This window comes from Nicotiana tomentosiformis, chromosome 4, assembly GCF_000390325.3.
Source record: "Nicotiana tomentosiformis chromosome 4, ASM39032v3, whole genome shotgun sequence".
In the NCBI taxonomy this organism is placed as follows: domain Eukaryota; kingdom Viridiplantae; phylum Streptophyta; class Magnoliopsida; order Solanales; family Solanaceae; genus Nicotiana; species Nicotiana tomentosiformis.
Window position 1 is genome coordinate 60,747,778 of NC_090815.1, and position 18,902 is coordinate 60,766,679.

Below are 18,902 nucleotides of genomic sequence, written 5' to 3' on the forward strand. Positions count from 1 at the left end.
TCCACGAAGTTCGGTAGATGGAACAAGTGTGTGTGTATGCATATATATATATATATATATATATATATATATATAACATTTTCAAAATACTTGTTTCTTTTAAAGCAAATGTCATCATTCCGGATTATGACATGTTACGAAAGGTTCTCCACACGTGAACGCATTCCATTGAGAACTTCATCCTATTGGTGTCGATCTTCCGTGGCACCTCTGACAACCCGGCTACTTGCTATTGTGACTGCGTCCTAACTAGAACTAATGCATTACAAAGGCTCTCCTAAGGTTACGACCGAACCCTTTCAGTTTGCCTACGTATCCAAAATGGAATCAGGTCTGAACGTAGTTCGTATGATGATGATAAAATATGATGAAAATGACCGAGCCTGACTCAGGCAGCCTACATATCCAAAATGGAATAAGTTTGAAGCGTAGTTCGATTACAACAGATGCAAAGTGATGAGATTAAGAATGAAAATGGTTGAGTTTGACCTAGACAGCCTACGTATCCAAGTGGAATCAGGCCAGAATGTAGTTCAATTACAAAAGATGACTGAATCCGATGAGGATTGCCTACGTATCCCTTTATGAGGAAATCAAGTCAGCGTAGTTCCTGAACAACATACAAAAAATGATGTTTGCTTTTTCTATTACAAGAGAAAGGGGGAGAGAAACCGAACCCTATGTGGGTTGCCTACATATCCCTCCGTGGGAAATCAGATTGAACGAAGTTCTGTTACATCAAAACCCTAGCTCTATTTGCCTTCAGACATAGTATCTCTTGATTGCGTCTGAGTTGATAGGCTTCATGCTGACTCTTCCATCCATTTCTGATTAGAGCTCCACCTAACAGTGCTCGGTGAACCACGTAAGGACCTTGCCAGTTTGGTGCAAACTTTCCTTTGGCTTCTTCTTGATGGGGAAAGATTTTCTTTAGAACCAACTGCCCCGATGCGAATTGGCAAGGCTTCACTCTTTTGTTAAATGCACTGGTCATCCTGTTCTGATATAGCAAGTCATAACATATTGCATCCATTCTTCTCTCATCAATGAGCATGAGTTGTTCTTGCCTGATTCGTATCCACTCTGCGTCATCCAATTTTGCCTCTTGAATGACTCTTAAGGATGGTATATCAAACTCTGTAGGTATCACTGCTTCAGTGCCGTATACCAACATGTATGGCGTTGCCCCAGTGGATGTTCTCATGGTAATCCGATAACCCAGTAGAGAGAAAGGTAGTTTTTCGTGCCATTGTCTGTGATTGTCCACTATCTTTCGTAGAATCCTTTTGATATTCTTGTTGGCTGCCTCGACTGCCCCATTCATTTGTGGTCTATAGGCTGTGGAATTGTGGTGGACGATTCTAAACTTCTCGTAGATTTATCTCATGAGGTCGTTGTTGAGGTTAGCGGCATTGTCAGTGATGATGGACTCCGGTATTCCAAATCTACAGACAATGTTGTTTCGGACAAAATCTGCCTCTACCTTATTTGTGACGGCCTTGTAAGTAGATGCCTCAACCCATTTGGTGTAATAGTCAATCGCCACCCAAATTAAATGATGTCCGTTTGATGCTGCAGGCTCTATGGGCCCAATCACGTCCATGCCCCATGCGGCGAACGGCCAGGGTGAACCCATTATATTTAACTCATTTTGTGGAACCCGGATGAAATCTCCATGAATCTGGCACTGGTGACACTTCTGCACGTAGCGGATACTATCGCTTTCCATATTCATCCAAAAGTATCCAGCTCTCAAAATCTTCTTGGCTAATGTGAACCCGTTCATGTGGGATTTGCACGTCCCTGCATGTATTTCTTCCAATAGTCTGGTTGCTTCAGTGGCGTCTACACATCTCAGCAAACCTAAATCTGGGGTCCTCTTGTACAAGAATTCCCCGTTGAGGAAAAAGTGGTTTGCTAACCACCTGAGGCCTCGCTTTTGACTATTAGTAGCATTCTCTGGGTACTCCTAGGTCGCAAGGAATTTCTTGATGTCTTGATACCATAGTTTACCATCTGGTTCTTCATTCACATGGAAGCAATAGGCAGGTTGATCCTTGTTCTCTACCTCGATAGGGTCGATGTAGTTCTTGTCTGGATGCTGAATCATAGAAGATAAGGTTGCAAGGGCATCGGCGAACTCGTTCTGAATTTTGGGGACATGCCTGAACTCAATCTTTGTGAACTTCTTGCACAGCTCCTTCACGCAGTGTAGGTACGGCAGTATCTTGACATTCTTGGTGGACAATTCTCCTTGGACTTGGTGTATCAACAAATCGGAACCTCCTATGACCAAAAGTTCTTTGATGTTCGTGTCGACTGACATTCTGATTCCAAGGATGCATGCTTCGTATTCAACCATATTATTAGTACAAGGGAATCTTATCTTTGTCGATGCTGGGTAGTGCTGCAGATTCCGAAATCAGGACTGGCCTAATTTTGACTCCTTTGAAATTTTCTGCTCCATCGAAAAACATTCTCCACCCTGGGTATGATTCTGTAATATCCTCCCGGGCAAATAGTACTTCTTCATCGGGGAAGTGGTAAGCGGTTTGTAATCTCCATTCACTGGATTCTCAGCGAGGTGGTCAGCTAAAGCTTGTCCTTTGATAGCCTTCTGAGTTATGTACACAACGTCAAATTCGCTGGGGAGAATTTGCCATTTAGCTAGCTTTCTAATAGGCATTGGCTTCTGGAAAATGTACTTGAGCGGGTCGAGCCGAGATATCAGATGCGTAGTGTATGCCAACATGTAATGCCTTAGCTTCTGAGCAATCTAAGTCAGAGCACAACAAGTGCGTTCTATTAGGGTATACTTGGCCTCGCATGGTGTGAATTTCTTGCTTAAGTAATAGATGGCCTGCTCCTTTCTCCCAGTTTTGTCATGCTGCCCCAACACACAGCCGAAGGCATTGTCCAAGACTGACAAATAGAGCAACAATGGTTTCCCTGTTTTAGGGGGAACCAGCACTGGCAGGTTTGAAAGATACTCTTTGATTCTGTCAAAGTCTTTCTGGCACTCCTCCGTCCATTTCGTGGCAACATCCTTCTTTAGCAGCTTGAAAATAAGTTCACAGATTACCATGGACTGGGCTATGAAACGACTGATGTAATTCAATCTTCCCAAGAAACTCATGACATCTTTCTTGCTCTTTGGTGGCGGTAATTCCTGGATGGCCTTGACTTTTGATGGATCCAGTTCTATCCCCTTCCTACTTATAATGAAACCCAATAGTTTCCCAGCAGGAACTCCAAACGCGTACTTCGCCAGGTTCAACTTCAAATTGTACCTTCGCAGGCGTTCGAAAAATTTCCTCAAGTCGTCCAAGTGCTCTGAACTCTTTCGAGACTTTATGATGACGTCATCTACATACACTTCAATCTACTTATGGATCATATCGTGAAAGAGGGTCGTCATGGCCCTCATATAGGTGGAACCGGCGTTCTTGAGACGAACGGCATAACTCTATAACAATAAACTCCCCAAGGCATGGTGAAAGTTGTCTTCTCTGCATCTTCCTCGTGCATTAAGATTTGATGGTATCCAGCGAAACAATCCACAAATGACTGCAATTCATGCTTCGCACAGTTGTCGATGAGGATGTGGATGCTTGGCTGAGGGAAATCTTCTTTTAGACTAGCTTTGTTGAGATCCCGGTAGTCCACACATATTCTGATCTTTCCGTCCTTCTTGGGCACTGGGACGATGTTTTCCAACCAGCTTGGATAGTTGGTGACCCTTACTACACTGGCTTTTATTTGCTTGGTCACTTCATCTTTTATCCTCAAACTTAAATCAGGTTTGAACTTTCTGGGCTTCTGCTTGACCGGCGGTCTGGTAGGGTCAGTAGGTAGTCGATGCGAGACAATGTCAGTGCTTAATCCTGGCATGTCATCATAGGACCATGCGAACACGTCGACGTACTGTCGGAGGAGCTCAATCATTTTTTTCCTTCTGCTCGGCTTCTAGGTGAATGTTGATTCTGGTTTCTATTACATCTTCTTCACTTCCAAGATTGACCACTTTCATTTCTTCTAGATAGGGCTTCTTTTGACTTTCCAGCTGCTCGATCTCCTGCGGGAGATTGTCTAGCATCATACTCTCATCATATTCCTCGTAATTTGGGTCGTTGAGCTCAGTAGTTTTGTTACATGTCATAATCGTGGAACGTAGTTTTTTATCGATTTGTTTACTGAAAAGAAAAACTAGGTATAAATAAAGCAGTAAACTAAAGCTGCAATATTCAGGAAAATGGTTCTTTTATTTCATCAAAAGGGGAACGTCTTAAGCGTTCACAAGAGGCAAATGACAAAAGGATGCAGACATGGCACATGCCTCAATTGACTCTGCTCTTTTCAAAAGAAAACTTTTACAGTTCTATACTACCAAGACTCCCGGCGAACCAAAGATGGACTGGCGATCCAATTCTGCAACTCTTCCCCTGGTTCGGCATTCCTGATAGTCGGTATCTTGATGTCAGTTCCTTCACAGCATTCTTCAATCATATTCATGAATAGCTTTCCCATCCCGTCGATGATATCATCTTCGGGTACTGAACTCTGTCCTGGACTTGCAACATGCTCTGGCATAAAAACCTTTTTCCCGGAGCTAACGGTGTGAGTTTTCCCTTCCGAAGGCTGATATCCTATGCCAACCCTTCCTTTCTGCCCATTATGTTCAATTGGTTCTTTGATTCTATCTGACTTGGCTCCCAACCCTGTTCCTGGCTTGTATCCATATTTTACCATCTCCCTCATGGCCATCTTGGATCTATACGGCGACTGCATTCCCAAATTTTGTTTAGTCTTCTCCATCTCAGTAGTCTGCATGATTTCCATAACGTGGAAGGCAACTCAGTCCATCCCTTCAATAAATGGGATAACATACTCCAAATAGGCGGAGTGACCCCACTCGCCGTGAACCACGATCTCTTGGCATCCCCACTCGAATTTTATGCATTGGTACAAAGTAGATGGCACGGATCCTGCCATATGTATCCAGGGCCTGCCCAGCAGCAAGTTGTAGGAAGAGGAGATGTCTATCACTTGGAACAACACCGAAAAATTGATCGGCCCGATTTGCAAAGCTAGATAAATTTCTCCAATAACATCCTTTTGTGAACCATCAAAGGCTATCACCCTTACGTGGCTTTCCTTGACTTCCCTCAAATGAATTCCCAACTCCCGCAGGGTGGAGAGAGGACAAATGTTGACTCCTGACCCTCCATCGACCTGCACCCGGGACACCACTTTGTCCCCGCATTTGACAGTGATGTGAAGAGCCTTGTTGTGACTTACACCTTTAACAGGGAGTTCGTCTCTTCTGAAAGTGATCATGTTTGCTTCGACCATTTTCCCAATTGTCGTTGCCATCGCCTCGCTAGTGGTGTTAATTGGTACACTTACCCCACTTAGTACTTTCAACAAAGCATCCTTATGACTATCAGAGCTCATTAATAGATCCATGATAGATAGTTGTGCTGGAGTTTTCTTCAACTGCTCTTCCATAGAATACTCTTTGCTTGACATTCTTTTCTAAAACTCAGTGGCTTTTAGGTCTATTATGTTCCTTCTTGGAATTTGTTCTCTCCCCGGATTTCCTCGACTAACATCTTCAGAGGCGTAGCATCTCCCAGACCTAGTCATACCATGAGCTGCGGTAGAGTCTGTTATTGTGGCCTTTCCCTTTTGCTCGTATGTTCATGGGACGGTTTTGTACTCCCGATTTTCTTTATCTCGAGTAGAATCGGCAGGTTGCTGTGGATAGGTTTGAACTGTCACTATAGGCCTTAGTTGTACTGTAATGATTGGATCTTTTTGAGAAGGGATCCTTGCGGATTCTGTATTTCCTATGGTGACAATTGTTCCCTTCAGGTCATATTCTTTGTCTAATGTGATCATGTTAGCTCCCTGGTTTCGATGATTTGGCAGTGGGTTGCGATTCATATTAGGTAGTGCCGGAGTGCACTGAATGGCTCCGCTCTTGATCAGGGTTTCAATTTCATTTTTCATCTTGAAACAGTCTTCGGTATCGTACCCAGGTACATTGGAATGGTACACACATCTCTTAGTGGCATCAAAATATTTGGAGGGATGTTCATGAACCCTTCTCTCGATTGGCTATATCAATCCTGCTCTCCTCAACCTTTCGAACAATTGGGCCAGAGGCTCAGCAATCATGATATAAGTTCTGAGACCCCTCTCTTCAAAGTTGGGACGAGGGAGTGGTGCATAAATAGGCCGGTTTTGATGAGTAGTGGTTTGGACAGGAGCATATGGCCGTAGTGGGTATTGGTTGTTGTTGGCTCAAGGAGGGTTGTATTGTGGTTGAGGGTGGTAATATGGCTGGGTATTATAGACTGGAGCGTAAGTGGGTGGTGGTGAGTGGTTGTTTGGGGAATAAGAGGTGCTTCCATGAAGTGGGTTGGGTTGGTAGTAAGGGACGACTGCTGAGACCTTCTCCTTCTTCTTTTCCGCTACCGATTGACCCTGACTAGATGGCCTTGCTGGCTGCTTGCAGTGCTGCCATAGATTGCACTTTACCAGATTGTATGCCCTCTTCTAAGAAATCTCCCATATTTACCAGCTCGGGGAACATTTGACCCATCATTCCCATCATCTTTTCAAAGTATACTTGGTTAGTTCACTATCATCCAGCGGAGGTTGCGCCCTAGCAGCCTCCGACCTCCACCGTCGTGCATATTCTTGGAACGAATTAGATGGTTTTTTGATAGCATCAAGGACAAGGATAGAGTTTTGGAAGCTCCAAGGCCATTTACAAGATCTCAAGCTAAAGAGCTGCACTCTAAGGTTGCTGGACTTCAATGGCAAATAAAGAAGCTTTTAATTGTAGAGGAAGAGCTCAAGCCCAAAGTAGATGAATTATCCAAGTTTTACAATTATTTGGTGATCCAAATTGAAGTCCAAGAGGAGGAAGATTGGGCCACCAAATCAGCCCTTGAAGTCCACCAAAGGGGCTCAAAATGAGCTTAAAAGAGGTCCAAAGGGGGTGTTTCAAAGGGAGCCCAATTGGAGTCCAAATCAATGGCCCAAACTAGTAGTTTTAAGGTCCAAATCTACCCCAAAGGGATTTGGCCGCCCCCACCTAATTGTAATGACTTTTCTTACTCCTTAGCAATCACCCTACCTAATTGTAATGACTTTTTATGCCTTAGCAACCACCCTACCTAATTTTAAGGACTTTTTGTGCCTTAGTACTCCTATAAATAAGGAGTTCTTCTCATTCATTGAGACACTTCATTATTGATTAAGTATATCATACTTTGAGAGTTCTTTTGAACCTTTGTTACTTGTGCTTTGAGATTTATCTTTCAACCTTTACTAGTTCATAGTTCAAGGTAGTAAGATTACTTCTCTATTGTGATATCTTTGATTTCTTTGTGGTATTCTTAGAAGGCGATTAATACTAGTTATTAATTGTTGTCTCAAGTTACTCGTAAAGCGGTCAAGATCCGAATCTATTGTTTTGATTTGCTTTTAAGTAAAGGCGTTTGATTTCTTCAATAAATCAAGACGTTGTTGCTTTGATCTTGTCAAGGCTATAGAACTTGCGTTCTTGGAAGTTCTTGGAATTCTTTCCTTGAATTTTCCCATATCCTTTATTTTCTGCCCTTTAGTTCTAGTTGTTCAATTCCTTATTGTTATTTCTTCCGCATTTACTTTTCAAATTCTTACTCTAGTTTGGATTCCCGACCTTGTCGTTATCAAGTGGTATCAGAGCGGTTCTATCAAGGTTTCGTTCTTGATAATTCTGGGGATTTCTTGAATACTAAGAGCGAAATAAAAAAAAAAAAAACAAACAAAAAAAAAACGAAAATCAATTTTTTTTTAAAAAAAATTGCTTGCTCTCTAGGAACTTTCTTTTGTATCTAATTTGTTTCCAAAAACTATCAAAGGAAACAAGAAGAGGGGATCCCAGATTTCAAAGATAAGATAAAAATTCAATTTTTCTTACCTTTCTAATCTAAATATATAATCATTTCCTTTTTGTTCGTGTCTTGTTTCAACCGAGCCTAATAGTTCTAGGATTTGGTTCTTCTTTCATTTGTTCCCCAAAAATCTATATTTTACTACTAAGAACTTTATATGAGTTGGGTTTAACTATAAATCTACAAAGTATTTCGTTCAAATGTTATTTCGAGAGAGGGAAAAAAAGGCAAAGTGTGTGTGAGAACAATTGAGGAAAAAATCAAGTTTCTGATATAGTTTTTTAAGATGTCACATACAGGTAGTGATGATGAACGAAGGGTTCTCCAAGAAGCCGAAATCAAAGCAAGAAATGATTTTACCTTGCAAGCTATGCATCAACAATTCGAAAGGTGGAATTTGCAACTCCAAGAGATGAGGGACACCATTGCTGAGCAAAATGATACAATAGCTGAACTTAGAAGGGAAAATAATGTTAGGCCCCAAGCTAGGAGAAATGTACCCCTTGCTCCCATTGTAAATCAAGAAAACCCAATAGATGATTTTAATGATATCGATTTTGATAGGGTGGGAAGAGATAGGAGGGGACAAAGAGGTAGAGTAGAAGATGATAATATAAGTAGTATAAAGATGAAGATGCCATCTTTCAAGGGAACAAGGGATCCAGACTTGTACCTTGATTGGGAGAGAAAGGTTGAAGCCATATTTGACTGCCACAACTACTCTGAGGGTAAGAAGGTTAAACTTGCTATTGTTGAGTTTTCTGACTATGCTGCTATTTGGTGGAAAAAGCTTACTAGGGACAGATTGCAAGAAGGACAAGCACCAATTGCTACTTGGGCTGAGATGAAGAGGGTGATGAGAAAGAGATTCATACCATCACACTTTCAAAGAGAGCTACAACAACGCCTTCAAACATTGAAGCAAGGGTCCATGTCTGTAGATGAGTACTTTAAGGCTATGGATATGGCTATGATCCAAGCTAATTGTATGGAGGAAGAAGAGGCTACAATGGCTAGGTTTTTAAATGGTTTAAATAAGGAAATAGTTGATGTAGTAGAATTACAACAATATGTAACAATAGATGAGTTAGTTGATTTGTCTGTAAAGGTAGAAAATCAAAATAAAAGAAAGCAAGCTAGCTCATGGAAAGGTCGGTCAAACACCATCTCGAAGAAGCCATGGTCGAATCAAGAGATGAAGAGTTCTTCTAGACCTCAAAAAGATAAGGATAAAGGTAAATTTGAGAACAAAGATGGAGGTAAAACCTTTAACCCTAAACCTTTTACACCTTCTAGTTCTATTCAGTGTCATAAATGTAAAGGAAGGGGGCATATGATGCATGAATGTCCAAGTAGAAGAAACATCATTCTTAGAGAAGATGGAGGATATGAGAGTGAAAAAAGTGAGGGAGAAGAAGAGGGAGATGTGAGTAATGATGATGATATAGAACTACCTAATGATGGCATGATTGGGGTAGTTAGGAGGATTATGACTATCAATTTGGGAAGCAATAGTGAAGAACAAAGGGAGAATATATTCCATACTAGGTGTGGGATAAAGGGGAAAACTTGTTCTATGATCATTGATAGTGGTAGTTGTGCTAATGTGGTGAGTTCATACTTTGTGGAAAAATTGGGACTTGCATGCATGAAACACCCTACTCCCTATAGACTCCAATGGTTAAATGATAGTGGTGAACTAAAGGTAAACAAAAAATGCATGATTTCATTCAATGTTGGTAGATATGAGGATGATATTCTTTATGACATAGTCCCTATGCAAGCTTGTCATATCTTACTGGGTCGTCCTTGGCAGTATGATAGGAATGTTTTTCATGATGGAAGGAAGAATAGATATTCTCTTGAGCTAAATGGCAGGAAATTTACTCTTGCACCTTTATCTCCTTCTCAAGTGTTTGAAGATCAAAAGAGATTAAGGGAAACAATGGGAAAACCAAGGGGAGGGATAAAAAGTGAGCTTGAGGAAAAAGAAAAGAAAGGAGGCCAAGAGTTGGAAAAAAAGAGAGATGGCCGAGAGAAAGAGAGAGAGGGCAACAATTTGAGAGAAGAGATAAAAAGGGGCTTGAATGAAAAAATAGAAAGTCTTGGTAAGAGGAAAGAGGCTAAGGAAATAAAAAAAAAGAGTTTTTATATAAAAGTCAAAGAGTGTTTAAATGCAAGAAAAGAGGGGTTGCCCATAATACTACTTACTTATAAAGAAGTTTTGATTAATTCTGAGTTACTAACTTCTTCTTTGCCAAGTAGTATTTCTTCTCTTTTGCAGGATTTTGAAGATGTCTTTCCTGAAGATATTCCTAATGGATTGCCACCTTTACGTGGCATTGAGCATCAAATTGATTTCGTGCCTGGATCACAAATCCCAAAAAGGCCTGCTTATAGGAGTAATCCAGAAGAGACAAAAGAGCTTCAAAGGCAAGTTGAGGAGCTGCTTGAGAAAGGTTTTGTGAGAGAGAGCATGAGCCCTTGCTCTGTTCCCGTCCTATTGTTACCCAAAAAGGATGGAACTTGGAGAATGTGCGTGGATTGTAGAGCAATTAACAAGATAACGGTAAAGTATCGCCATCCTATTCCTCGTCTTGATGACATGTTGGATCAATTACATGGATCCAAAATCTTTTCTAAAATTGATCTAAAAAGTGGTTACCATCAGATTCGAATGAATCCTGGAGATGAATGGAAAACTGCTTTTAAGACCAAATATGGGCTTTATGAGTGGTTAGTTATGCCTTTTGGCTTGACTAATGCACCTAGCACTTTCATGAGATTAATGAATCATATCTTTAAGGATTTTCATGGAAAATTTGTTGTGGTGTACTTCGATGATATCTTGATCTTTTCTAACACTTTAGAAGAGCATGTAGAACACCTAAAACAAGTTTTTGAAGTTCTTAGAAAGCAACTCTTATTTGCTAATCTTAAAAAGTGTACTTTTTGTGTGGATCGTGTGATTTTTTTGGGTTTTGTGGTTAGTTCTAAAGGAGTTGAGGTTGATAAATAGAAAATTAAAGCAATAAAAGAATGGCCAAAACCTAAGAGTGTAACTGAAGTTAGGAGTTTTCATGGACTTGCTAGTTTTTATAGGAGGTTTGTGAGAGACTTTAGCACCATTGCTTCTCCTTTAACTGAAGTTATTAAAAAGGATAAGATTTTTACATGGGGAAAAGAACAAGATGATGCTTTTAACTTGTTGAAAGAAAAGTTATGTTCTGCTCCATTGTTACAATTGCCTGATTTTTCTAAATCTTATGAAATTGAATGTGATGCTTCTGGCAAAGGAATAGGTGCTGTTTTGATGCAAGATTCTAAACCTATTGCCTACTTTAGTGAGAAGTTGAGTGGAGCCACATTGAACTATTCCACTTATGACAAAGAGCTATATGCTTTGGTAAGGGCTTTAGCCACATGGCAACATTACTTGTGGCCAAGAGAGTTTGTCATTAAAACTGACCATGAATCCTTGAAATACTTGAAGAGTCAAGGTAAGCTTAGTAGAAGGCATGCTAAGTGGGTTGAATTCATTGAAACTTTTCCTTATGTAATTTCTTACAAACAAGGGAAAGAGAATGTTGTTGCGGATGCACTTTCAAGAAGGTATGTCTTAGTTTCTACCCTGACTTCTAAATTGATGGGTTTTGATCAAATCAAGGGACTTTATGCTAATGATGTTGATTTTGGAAAGATTTTTGCAGATTGTAAGTTGGGTCCTTTTGAGAGGTTTAACCTCCAAGATGGGTTTCTCTTTAAGGAAAATAAGTTGTGTATCCCTAATTGCTCTTTACGTGAAGTATTTGTAAGGGAAGCACATTGTGGAGGGCTTATGGGTCACTTTGGAGTCCCAAAGACGCTAGACATACTTGCTGAAAATTTCTTTTGGCCTGGAATGAGAAAAGATGTTGAAAGAATATGTGCACAGTGTTTGGAATGTAAACAAGCTAAATCTAAAGTGTTACCACATGGTCTTTACACGCCACTACCTGTTCCTACTTCACCTTGGATTGATATTTCTATGGATTTTGTGTTAGGTTTGCCTAGAACAAGGTATGGTAAGGATAGTATATATGTTGTGGTAGATAGGTTCTCCAAAATGGCTCGTTTTATTCCTTGTTTAAAGACTAATGATGCTTCACATGTTGCTGATCTTTTTGTAAAAGAAGTTGTCAAATTGCATGGTATACCTAGAACTATTGTTAGTGATAGGGATGCTAAGTTTTTGAGCCACTTTTGGCGTGTGTTTTGGGGGAAGTTAGGCACTAAATTGTTGTTTTCTACTTCTTGTCACCCACAAACTGATGGACAAACTGAAGTAGTTAATAGAACCTTAGGAAACATGTTGAGGGCTGTTTTGAAAGGTAAATTAACTTCTTGGGAGGCTCACTTTCCTATGATTAAATTTGCTTACAATAGAACAATCCATTCTTCTACAGGTATGTATCCTTTTGAGGTTGTTTATGGTTTTAATCCCTTCACTCCCCTTGATTTATTACCATTACCTACTAATGATATTGTTAATCTTGATGGTAGGACAAAGGCTGAGATGATGAAAAAAATTCATGAACAAACAAGGCTTGCAATTGAGAAGAAAAATGAGCAAACTGCCTTGAGAAAGAATAAGGGTCGAAAACAAGTAATTTTTAAACCTGGAGATTTAGTTTGGGTTCACTTTAGAAAGGAGAGATTTCCCTCCAAAAGGAAGTCAAAGTTGCACCCTAGAGGAGATGGCCCATTTCAAGTCCTTGAAAGGATTGGAGACAATGCTTACAAGCTGGACCTACCTGGTGAGTTCCAAGTAAGTGCTACATTCAATGTTGCTGACTTGTCTTTGTTTGATGTAGGATCGAATTAGGGGATGAATTCTTTTCAAGAAGAGGGGAATGATAGCATCAAGGACAAGGATAGAGTTTTGGAAGCTCTAAGGCCATTTACAAGATCTCAAGCTAAAGAGTTGCACTCTAAGGTTGCTGGACTTCAATGGCAAATAAAGAAGCTTTTAATTGTAGAGGAAGAGCTCAAGCCCAAAGTAGATGAATTATCCAAGTTTTACAATTATTTGGTGATCCAAATTGAAGTCCAAGAGGAGGAAGATTGGGCCACCAAATCAGCCCTTGAAGTCCACCAAATGGGCTCAAAATGAGCTTAAAAGAGGTCCAAATGGGGTGTTTCAAAGGGAGCCCAATTGGAGTCCAAATCAATGGCCCAAACTAGTAGTTTTAAGGTCCAAATCTGCCCCAAAGGGATTTGGCCGCCCCCCTCCTAATTGTAATGACTTTTTTTACTCCTTAGCAATCACCCTACCTAATTGTAATGACTTTTTATGCCTTAGCAACCACCCTACCTAATTTTAAGGACTTTTTGTGCCTTAGTACTCCTATAAATAAGGAGTTCTTCTCATTCATTGAGACACTTCATTATTGATTAAGTATATCATACTTTGAGAGTTCTTTTGAACCTTTGTTACTTGTGCTTTGAGATTTATCTTTCAACCTTTACTAGTTCATAGTTCAAGGTAGTAAGATTACTTCTCTATTGTGATATCTTTGATTTCTTTGTGGTATTCTTAGAAGGCGATTAATACTAGTTATTAATTGTTGTCTCAAGTTACTCGTAAAGCGGTCAAGATCCGAATCTATTGTTTTGATTTGCTTTTAAGTAAAGGCGTTTGATTTCTTCAATAAATCAAGACGTTGTTGCTTTGATCTTGTCAAGGCTATAGAACTTGCGTTCTTGGAAGTTCTTGGAATTCTTTCCTTGAATTTTTCCATATCCTTTATTTTCTGCCCTTTAGTTCTAGTTGTTCAATTCCTTATTGTTATTGCTTCCGCATTTACTTTTCAAATTCTTACTCTAGTTTGGATTCCCGACCTTATCGTTATCATTTTTTCTGCAGGTTCACCAGTGCGAACCGATCAAGAGTGATCTCTGTATTGAATCGAAAATGATTCATGAAGTCCTCAGCCATATCTTGCCAAGTTCTCCAATTTTGTGGGTCTTGTCTGGTATACCAAGTGAGTGCTTCTCCCGTCAAACTTCTTATAAATAATTTCATCATTAGCTTTTCGTTCCTTCCCACTCCGACTAGATTGTCACAATATGCCCTCAAATGTGCATGAGGGTTCCCCGTCCCATCGAAGATATCGAACTTTGGGGGTTTGTACCCTGTCTACGGATCCACATTTGGATGAATACACAAATCCTCGTAGTCCAAACTTTCACTTCCCCGGGAAACTTGGAGACTCTTCATTTGTCTTCTCAACATTTGCAACTACTCAGATACTGACCCTTCTTCCTTATGCCCGTCTTCTCTTTCCATCTCGGCGTATTGATCAATCTTATAAGGCACCCTGACCGTGACAGGTACTGTAAAGGTAGGTTCAGAAATGGCATATACAGGGGGAATGTACCGCTCATGGGTAGCGGCATGTTCCACAGGTATGTGCCGGTTAGTGGTGAAAATGACTCTGTCACGGGGAGGGGTAGTTGCATTAGTGGTAATAGGCAGATTTTGAGATGTTTGAGTGTATTGTGGTACGTAAGGAGTGTGAATAGGGGGATTTGGTGGGTTAGCAGGAGTTACTGGAGGTATGACTTGAGTGGTGGGAGTTGAAGTTGGGGTGTTGTTATTTTGACGTGATGTGGAAGGAAAGTGATCTGGAAGTGAATCCAAAAAAGGTAATATAGGTGGCTGAGAAAGTGTTGTCATGGGCAGGTGCGCCAGTTCTCTAATACGCTATACCTCCTCCCTTAAGGACTCCATTTTCTGGTCCATCCTCGCCACGTGTTCATCATTCCTAGTGTTGTCCTTTTCCCCCGATCGCCCCGAGCTGTCGACTACGATCAGAGCATGTTCAGTTGGGTTTTTTGCGGCTGACATCTTTCCCTTTGACCTTAGATTGTATGGTGGTTCCACCAGTTTTGGTCGACACAAACCAACTTTCTTTTCTTTTTGGGGATATTAAAAAAGCAAAAGAAAAATAATAAGAAAGAAAAGAAAAGGAACAAGAGTAAGTTTCTTCATTTATATGAGCAAGAAATCACACAAAGCAGATAATTCGTGTATTATAGCTAGCGCGTTCCTAGAATTCGCGGGGACCTCTCATTGCCGAAGGTAGGCCTAGTTTGAGGATATTTGACAGACATTTAGACTTGACACGTTTAGATCCGAAGCAATTTGTTTTCATTGATAGTTTGGATCGATACAAGTGGGAACAAGGGTTACATCATTGTTTCATAGAACTACATGGGCTTGGACAACTTGCCCTTTTGGAAAGTAAAAGAGAAAACTAGGGGTAAAGGTACAAAGTAGGAAAGAGGGGAAATCAACCAACTCTAATAACCATCCCCTGAGTCGTTTCCTGTGACATTCTCTTCTTCTAGCTCCTCTTCCGGATCCTCCTCCGGGTCTTCCTCAAACTCCTCCTCATCATCGTTGAATTCAGACTCCTCCTCCGTATCTTCTTCTGGCTCTGTGCTTGACTCTATCTGGATGCACTCCACTACCCGATCATCATCTTCAGTTGGTGGCAACATGTGGTCAATGGACTCTGGGACCACCTAAGGATGCATTGAAGTAGTCACCAAGGCAAGATCTCATGGTAAATCTACAAAGCAACCATAGCATCCTCTAACCAGGCTATACCCTCTCTGCTTGGGCGGGCCAGTTCTTCTTCTTCGTTAATCCAGAAGTAATACTCGGGAGTACACCATGAGTTTTGACCCATAGGCATTATCACCAGGTCATTCCACTCTTCTTGCAGACTTCTTATCCTGGGAATTAAGATCTGGCCATTGTACTCGTCCTCACACATCGTCGTCCTTGTCCACAGAGGCACATCTTGGATCATCTTGAATTATCTAAGGACCCGTAGGGGTGAGTATGGTTGAATGCATTCCAGTCCGATCAACTCAATGAAGTACTTCTTAGGAGTCCTCAAGATTGCCCTTCTACCTAACCAAGAGAGTTTCCAGTTGATCCATTCTCTTGTCAGATTGGTCAGTGTTTCCCTCCATTATTCTTGCCCGTGTGGGGAGATCCAGTGCCTCATTCTTTCATTATGGTTGCGGATCATATTGCTGACACCCACGAAGTAGTCGATGGTGGCCTCTCGCTGGAAAAAATGTTCAGTATCCCAGATTTGAAGCAGCAGGTTACAACCCTTAAAGAAATCGTACCCTCGTGCACATGCGGACAAAGCTCTCAGCATCTCGGCTAACACCATCGGTACCAGAGTAGCTTGAAGATTGCCACGGAAGGTTGCCATGACCACTGGTAGCAGGTTGATGTTGATACGGCCCCTTCGTTGCGGGAAGACCAATAATCCTAACAGTGTTATTGCGAAAGTGATAGGCCTAAGACTCTCCCATGTCGCCTGGTCACATTGAAACTCCCCTGAATACCATTCGTAGCTTTCACGGTGCCCAAATCTGTCGAACATCTGGTCGAGGCTTACCAATCCATCCTCGATACTTCTGAGGCTTCTACTGTTGGTAAGACCTAAGGCATCCAAGAATCGGTAACCGGGCATAGTAACTGGCAATACTGGCTTTCTTCCATTGAACGGAAGCTCCGTGAAACTTGTGACTTCTTCCAATGTCAGTACCAGCTCACAGTCAGCAAATTTGAACACCACCTTAACCGGATCCCAAAATTCTATCAACAGGCGAGTGAGCACCCTGTTTGCTCGGATGTTCATCAATGCAGTTAATGCCCCTAGTGCGTTCGAACCTCATCTCCGTGTTCCCGACGAATATTCTTTCACCACTGTTTCAACTTATGTGGTGCTCCCATTACCATATTGATTTCAGGGATGTTTTGGTTGATTTCCATTTTCTGAGGTGGGTAAAGAAAGATATTTGGGTAAGTATTTGCTTCGGATCCTCAAGTGTCTTGTCATGTTTGTTTGTCTTTCCACAGAAATTATGTTATTGGGTGCAGGACCCGTTGACATCAAGGTGGCTTCCTAATTGTGTGTCGGTACCAAGGACCGACTCATCTAAGGTTTATGCAGTATGACCTATTTTACTAGAATATAGTGTTTCCTACTTTTGAATTAGATTGAAAGCTGCGAGAAGTTATATCAGTTGACCTAACAAAGCCATTTTCTGAAACTAGAGATATTTGAAAAGAAGGTTCGGAGTGGTGTAAAAGAGAACCCTCGCGTGCCATTGTATGTGATAGTGTACGGCCAAGACTCGATTGGAAGAAATGTGATGACAATGTGTATATAGCAGTAACAAACAGGGGTGTAGCAGCAATAAGCATGGTGATCATAAAAAGCAAATAATTATGTAAGCATGTAATTGCAATTTCAACTATAATCAAAGCAAGGTATAAATAAATCTAGAGGCCTAATTATTCTAATTCTGCTAAGGTCAAAACCTAAGTGTGATATCCCTAGCAAAGTTGCCATGTTGTTGCACCCTGTTTTGCACAAGTCAAGACAGGATTCAACTTGTGGTTTCTCTGTTGTTGATGAAAGAGAGTCGCCACCTAATATTTAAAGGTATAATAGGGTACCTATTTAATTACTAAGTTATGTTCACTATGGGTCTATGAACCGGTGAGATTATGGGTAAGGGTTTTTTTTTCTTCGAAGGGGAAGGTGTTAGGCACCTCTTAAACTTTACCTGAGATAGCTACATAGGACATAGACTAATCCTAAGGGCTCAGTTATTTATACTATGCTTGATTATTACTAAGACATGATTTACTACATGTTAAAGGGAGTACATATGAGACTTAGAAGGGGCGTAGGATTATAAAAGAGTTATTGAAGGTTAAGAGAGTTTTGAAAGTGGTCTAGATTTTAAGGCTTGTAATTATTAGGTCAAGAAAGTGATTATCTTTGAAGAAAACAAATGCTTGTACAATTTTTTAGAAAATATACATAAGAACAGCGATTCAAAATGTACCTTGATTTTCATAGAATTCTGAAGAAGGCGAGTCTTTGAAAATTTGTTTGTGTGATTATTCGTTAGTGCCTTTTATGAAAATCTGGTTTCATTCCTTGTTAGTGAAAATCAGTGATTCTTTCCTAATTTTTTTAAAAACGGGTTGTAGTTCTGATTAAAGACCGGAGCTTCAACACCTTTAAGAAAAGTGAGTGTGCAAGATGAAAAAGTTATAATTAACAGGAGGCGAAGATTAATTACTAGCTATTTCCTTTTATGTCTTATATTAATTAAGGTTTGCCTAAGTTTCATGCAATACTAGATCATGAAAGTAAAGTACATAATCTAATATATGAGTGTTAATACATAATAATAAAAATACGATAAGACAACAAAGGCAGTAAGCAAAAAATAATAAAGGCAGTAAACTAAGCTATAGAAATAATGAACAATAACGAAAGAAGTAGGGAGAGAGGACTGGACTCTTATGATTGGGCCTCAATAAGGTAGGCCCAGCAATTTGAGAGGTGCAGCTATGGCAAGACTAGACTCTTCAAAGATGCAGCAAAGCTGGTTTGGGCCTGAGATCCTTACGAACTCAGCAGGCCCAAATGTACACATGCCCAAAAAATAAAAGGTCATTAGAAACATTCCCACATTTTCAACATATTCATAATAGACATGACATGTATATAGACAAATAATTGAAACAAGAAAATAATCAATACTGTAGTAAATTATATTAATATGGGGGTTCTACTTAGCAAATAATTCACATTGAAAACCTTTCGTTGTCATTAAACACTAAACCCCCAAAGAACTAAATGTGTCAATGAATTAAGGGCTAAGGAGGAAGCTCCACCCAAGGTCAATGCTCCCTTTGGATCCCCTGACACTTCAAAGTTCCCAAGGGACTCAAGGCCCAGAGCAATGCTTGTGCCGGGGAGGGCAGCTCAACCTAGAGTCGAACTCCGCTCCCAAATACCCTTAAACACCAACCACATGTTTTCCTTATGGGTTTAAATGCCAATGAGTCCATTTCAATGT

At 40.5% G+C, this 18,902-nt stretch overlaps 1 protein-coding gene across 1 annotated transcript; it reads right to left on the bottom strand.

Moving 5' to 3' along the window:
• Positions 1 to 733: 733 nt before the first annotated feature.
• Positions 734 to 2,362, bottom strand: LOC138909776 (uncharacterized). The gene is made up of 2 exons (XM_070200990.1): positions 2,014 to 2,362; positions 734 to 1,338 (listed from the first exon to the last, which is right to left on the bottom strand). The coding sequence occupies exons 1-2, from the start codon at positions 2,360 to 2,362 to the stop codon at positions 734 to 736; spliced, it is 954 nt and encodes a 317-aa protein (XP_070057091.1).
• Between the last annotated feature and the right edge of the window lie 16,540 nt (positions 2,363 to 18,902).

What these genes read in the sequence shown, in the direction of transcription:
- LOC138909776 (XM_070200990.1), bottom strand. Translation starts at nt 2,362, where the DNA reads ATGGTTGAATACGAAGCATGCATCCTTGGAATCAGAATGTCAGTCGAC. An exon ending in TGTGAATGAAGAACCAGATG is followed by an intron (nt 1,339 to 2,013) that starts GTAAACTATGGT and finishes ACAATTCCACAG; the next exon opens with CCTATAGACCACAAATGAAT.